The sequence below is a fragment of the Elgaria multicarinata genome, chromosome 1 (assembly GCF_023053635.1).
Source record: "Elgaria multicarinata webbii isolate HBS135686 ecotype San Diego chromosome 1, rElgMul1.1.pri, whole genome shotgun sequence".
NCBI classification, from domain to species: Eukaryota; Metazoa; Chordata; class Lepidosauria; order Squamata; family Anguidae; genus Elgaria; species Elgaria multicarinata.
This window is the reverse complement of record NC_086171.1, coordinates 143131866-143137865: the sequence shown is the minus strand read 5'-3', so window position 1 is coordinate 143137865 and position 6000 is coordinate 143131866. Positions and strand designations below refer to the sequence as shown.

The following is a 6000-nucleotide window of genomic DNA, read 5'->3' as shown; positions in this document are numbered from 1 at the left end:
CTACCTCACAGGGTTGTTGTGAGGATAAAATGTTGTGACAATAAAGGTAGCACTGCACATAGCATAGAACCAAGCAGATTAACAAGGATTTCTTAATTCTAGTGCAACAATGATTCAAGCAGTCCCCAAATAGGGGAATGAGGCACTCTTTGAAAACTTCATGCCCTCATCATTGCCGGCCACCATGGCCATTAGCATCCTGTCTTCCAGAATTAGGATAGAACAGATGTGATCTACCAAGGAACTCTAAAGCAGGTGCAGCACTTTAAATAGAGTATCATAAACCAAATGAGGAGACAACTAATGACTCTTGAATACCTAACCAAGGCAGTTCTGCAGAATCCAACATTTATTGTTTATTGAATAATGCAGGATTCTTCCACGTGTGCTCAGCTCTATGTGATCAAGGGCAGAGCCAGCACCCAATATTCTCACGTGTAAAGATTATAGTAAAAAGAATGACAAACACCTGCAAAGAGATTGTGTGGTTATTCTCTTTACCCCTGGGGCTGCAATAATGAAAAAGAAAAAAGCAGAGGGATGCAGCACTAAGGAAACATGGGCAGGATCTACACTACCGCTTTAAAGCGCTTTATAACAGTTTTGGCAACTGTTGGGGCCCAGGACACACTCCAGATACAGCTGTCGAAACTGTTGTAAAGCACTTTAAAGCAGTAGTGTAGATCCATCTGTGGGTTGATTACAAATGGCTCATTGCATTCCTTGAACCCTCTGCCCATCCACCAGTCCCATACAATGAAACCATGGTGGCTGCATAATAAAGCCTCATTTTAGAGCACTCCACATCCAGGCAATAAAATGGGACAAGGCATAATAATGGAACAATGGTGGATATTGTTTCGAAACAAGGCCACAAGAACAGAAATGGAGGAGTACTTTTCAGAGTAGTGTGGTTTCCCTTAGCGAGAGAATGCACATATCTGGTATGGCAGTGGGCTCATTATAAAACCTATCCTGTAGTCCAGGCTTAATGTCACATCCTTCGGAGCCTGGAAAGTGAACTTCTGGATTAGGGCGGCGAAGAAAAGAAAAAGTTCCGTCTTAGCCAACTGCTCTCCAGGACAAGCTCGCTTTCCTAGAAGAGAGGAGCAAAGGGTCCATGTGAGCAAAGGGCTTTTGCAATGGTGAATGACATAGAGCTGAATTCTATTTCAGATAAGCTCTTGGAGGCCACAGTCCAGGGGTGGGGTGAGGCTGAAGGCAAGAGGGAGGGGGCAAAATTCCAAGCCTACCAGCATATTTTAGCTGAAGGTTATTACTGCCAGTAACTAAGCATTAGAAGAGACTTAGGCCGTAGCTAGACCTAAGGTTTATCCCAGGATTGTCCTTGGGTCAAAACTGTTCATCTAAGTGCCACACAGGGCATCCAGCGCTCAGGCAGGGATGAACCCGGGATGATCCTGGGATAAACCTTACGTCTAGCTATGGCCTTACTTACTGGTGGAAACGCTGGGAAAACACCAGACAGTTGCAGGTCAGTTGAAAGTGTGTTATTCCAGAGAAACGGGACTGTGGGGGACAAGCATTTAACTCCTATACCTAATATCTTGCACACCCTCTGTACAGCCAACTGCAAGTGGAAAGATTTCTCAAATACATCCTGAAGATACAGTAGTCTCTTGAGAGAGGAAATTCCATAACTTTGGGGGCAATGGAAGAGGGTAATATTTTGGGTTTATCTGCTCTTGATAACCACAAGAGGAACTCTCACCCCAACTTAAAGTTTGTAATATGACTGAGTGTATAAATCCCTCTCTGCCTTTTGGAAGTGGCTTAATTCAGAATGAGGCGAGCAGAGGAAAACAGAGCTGCCCCTGCTCCAGATGGGAGAAGGCTCCTGTTCCTCACACGGAAGTGTGCTGGAAAATGGGGAAAAGCAATTGGTGAGGGCCGTCTCAGGCATGGAGAGAGCCAGGGATGGGGACTCAGGCCTTCACATAGTCACTGCTATAGGCAATAATATGAGAAGTCCAACTTTGGTTTTTATTTACCTGTGGAAAACGGCATGAATGCTTCCCTTTTCCTGAACTGACCATTCTCCAGGAAATGGCTTGGGTTAAAGGCATTAGGTGTTTCCCATTCTTCATTGTCAAACAGCACTGATGTTAAACTAGGGATCATGATGGTTCCCTGCCAATGAAAAAGTAGAGAAGAAAGTAGATTAACGTATCATGGAGCTCCTTAGTATATTGATCAAAGGATCTACAACTTACTACCGCAGTTCTTCGATTCTAAGACACCATTGATTGTAAGACACACACTAATTTCAGTACCACCAACAGAAAACAGATTCTAAGAAATAATAAATGCACCTGCGATTCTAAGACGCACCCTGTTTTTAGAGATGTTTACATGGGGGAAAAGGTGCATCTTAGAATCGAAGAAATATGGTAAGTCTCCAACTCTTATCTGCAGACACATGGAAGAAGGTTATTTTTCCATTGTGTATTTTCTGATCATTATTTAGTCATTCTTGTAATGTTTTACAAGAACTTCTGGTTGCTTTTTATATTTTTAAATATCTTCTCAAAGTATGGGATTCTTTAAGAGAAAGGATTAGAAACACCAGATACTAGCTCAGTTCAGACAACACATTCCTCAATGATGGTTTTAGTACTCCACAGTGGAGTTTTTACACCACCATTGAGAAATGTGTTGTCTGGTGGGAAAACTCCATCTCACGGTGGCTGATGAGATACCATTGGGAGGACTGGGGGAGGAGAGGGGGGGAGGAACTGTCAATCAAATGTCACAATGGATTTTACTCAACTCCATGGTAGCTCACAGTCACACAACGGTGGAGGTAGAACATGTTCTGTGGGGAGTACTCAACTATTGAGTGGCGTTTTCACACTGCATTGACTAATGTGTTGTCTGAACTGAACCAACAACTGATTTTAGGCCAGTGATTTGGTTCAGACTCAGAACTGGGTTTAGCATCCAGTTTTATAGATAGTTGGAAGGAAGTAAAAAATGCCAAAAGCATTCCACCCCTTCCAGATTATAATGCACTCCCAATACTCCTCAAGAGACCTTAAAAGAGCAATATTTTAGGATTACTCATACAAGTCAAGTCAAACCATAGGAAGAAAAAGAAAATATCCCAGTAGTATTAACCAACACTCAGAAAATGTGTTCATAAGACTGGCATACCCTAATCTTATTTGGACTCCAACATCCTTGTGACTAGGGCTGTGCTCTGCTTCGGTTTGGTTCGTAGAAGCGATATCGGAGCGGCCTGATTTGCCTCCGCCAAAGGTGGATACGGATCAGGTTGGGGACAAAGCAAAGCGTTGCAAAACGGGTTGCCCATTTGCAGAGCAATCCACTTAATTGTGGAGCTCCACCCGCTATTTTGAAACTTTTTTCTCAAAGGATTGCATTTTGCAAAAAGACACCTATAACGTCTTTGTTTTTAAAGCTACATCCGTGAAAATTACTGTGCTTAGAGAGTGATGATTGGGGGTCATTTGTGTCAATTTTCAGAATTTTTCATCATGTGGTTTGCTTGCTTTTAATTTTTATAGAATGGGTAAAACAGAAGGGAAGAACTTTTTTTAAAGCAATGAGAGGCAAATTCAACTCCCAATCATGATGATAAGCGATCACCTCATGTGAAGCATCCTACAATCCCAATGTTGGAGGGGGGGACTAAACCAAAGGCATACAGAGAAACTTTATCTTGAAGTTTCCTGTGTTCATTTTTGAAGTGGTTATCCTGAGAGGAAGATGTAGGTTGATCTTTAAATATTCCTCAAAAAATCAGGGCATGCTCAGATTTCCTTCAAAATGGGCATGAATAAGGATATATGTAGAATCTGTGAGGATGGAGATAACTGCATTTCTGAAAATGGGGGGCAGATATTTAAATATTCCCCAAAATTCAGGGCATGCTCAGATTTCCTTCAAAATGGGCATGAATCTGGATACATTGATAAGCTCTCATGGTGCCCATTTTGATATTTGTAACTTTAAAACTAAAAAGTTATAGGTGTTTGACATTTTCAATACAAGTCTATGGGGGGAAATGTGGAGCTCCAATCCAGATCCGGAGCCCCGCCACAGAGCGGAGCGGACTGTAAGTGAATCAGGCCAAAGTGAAGCAGACCCAATCCAGAAGTTGCAGATCGGGATCTGGAGCAGATTGGGGTGGTGGTGGTCCATGCACAGCCCTACTTGTGACATTCTGCTTTGAGCAGGGGTGTTGGACTTGATGGCCTTTTAGACCCCTTCCAACTCTACTATTCTATGATTTTATGATCTCAGGCTTAGAAGGCCACCAAATTCAAAATCCAGGCTTGTGATTCTGTCTGCACTGGTGCTAGTGTAGTTGTTATGCCAGTTACTGAATAATTTCACCTTGGGTTTCCAACATGGTGCCCACCAGGCTCCCTGCCCATGACTTCTATGTTATTTCTTAAGATTGTTTTAATTAAGATTTTATACATTTGGACACTGGCATGCTGTGAAACAAAGTGCTGCCCTCCAGATCCATCTCTATTTGTGTTCAGAAGAGTGGTCTTGTGTTTTATTATTATTATTATTATTATTATTATTATTATTATTATTATTATTTATTTATATAGCACCATCAATGTACATGGTGCTGTACAGAGTAAAACAGTAAATAGCAAGACCCTGCCGCGTAGGCTTACAATCTAATAGTTTTGGACCTCAGAAACCACCTCTATCTTATACTTAGGGCCTTGGTTCTTTTAGTCTCACTAGTCTGTCTTCTTGGAAATGCGTGTTTTGCAACCAGCCAATGAGGAGAAATCATGTTGCTTACAAAGGGCTTTGTACTTCCTGTTTCTTAGGCTCAATTGTTATGGGCTGAATCACATGGGTGGAGAGGCATTTGAATTGAATACTTCCCCTTTAAGCATGCTCCTTTCATGTCTATTAAGACAGTGCCATCCCCTTTTTTCCACATTATCCTGGCTCCAAATGCCAGGATAAGCATTAGTATAAACAAGACAATGAAGGATCGGGATTTCCAGAGAATAGCACATGAGAAATCCAAGTTATTGTCAACATCATGTAATAGACCCATAAACCTCTGTGAGTGGCCAATCACAAGCATGCAATAAATCAGTTGTTTAGAAAAGTCTATTCCAGATCACTCATACAAGTAAAGCCAAACCATAGAAGGCAAAAGAAAATATCCCAGTAGTATTAATCAACTCTCCGAAAATGTGTTCATAAGACTGGCATATCCTACTCTTATTTGGACTCCAGCATCCTTGTGACATCTCAGGCTGAGAAGGCCACCAAGTTCAAAATGCAGATCTATGATTCTGCACTGGTGCTAGAGTAGTTGTTATGCCAATCAATTCTACAACTCTATAGCAGCAGACAAGAAGGAATAATGGGCAAACTGTAGTGTCGTGGAGGGAGGGGTCAGACCTACAACTGAGTAAGTAAGCCTCCCTGCCTATGTTATTTCTTAAGATTGTATTAATTAAGGTTTTATACACTTGGATGCTGTGTTTTGCGACCAGCCACAGCCACCACGGCAGCCATTTCATGAATGTGCTGCAAAGCCCTCCATGACATCCATTTTATGAGAGCAGCCATGACACTGCTTCGGAAAGCCAAATGTGCCCACTGACCCAAAACAGTGGGGACCACTGAAGAAAACTTTTCTCAACCAGTGACAACTGAATGGTTTGATGTAATTCAGTAGTTACACCCTTGTCTTAACATTTTGACCCCTTAAGGAGAGATGCATTATGAAGTTTTGATCTGTTTCTTGAACACTTACTTTGGGCAAATGAAATCCAGCCAGGGTTGTGTCATTTGTTGTCATTCGTGGCACATTCAAAGGCACAATGTTGCTTATCCTTTGAATTTCGTGAATAACTGCGTTGGTATAGGGCAGGCGATCCCTGTCATCCATCACTGGTTGTCGTGACTGGCCAATCACTGCGTCTATTTCAGTTTGGACTCTTGCTACAAAGTAACATTTGTGATCATTAC

The 6000-nt window shown here is 42.0% G+C and overlaps 1 protein-coding gene across 1 annotated transcript in view; it reads right to left on the bottom strand.

Moving 5' to 3' along the window:
* Positions 1–913: 913 nt before the first annotated feature.
* LOC134404459 (cytochrome P450 2J2-like) overlaps positions 914–6000 on the bottom strand; it is a 38390-nt gene continuing 33303 nt past the window's right edge. The window contains exons 9-11 of the mRNA XM_063135194.1: positions 5786–5973; positions 2013–2151; positions 914–1096 (exon numbers count right to left, since the gene is read on the bottom strand). Coding sequence (XP_062991264.1) covers positions 921–1096; positions 2013–2151; positions 5786–5973 — 503 coding nt within the window. The 3' untranslated portion in view covers positions 914–920. The remainder of the gene's footprint in view (positions 1097–2012; positions 2152–5785; positions 5974–6000) is intronic.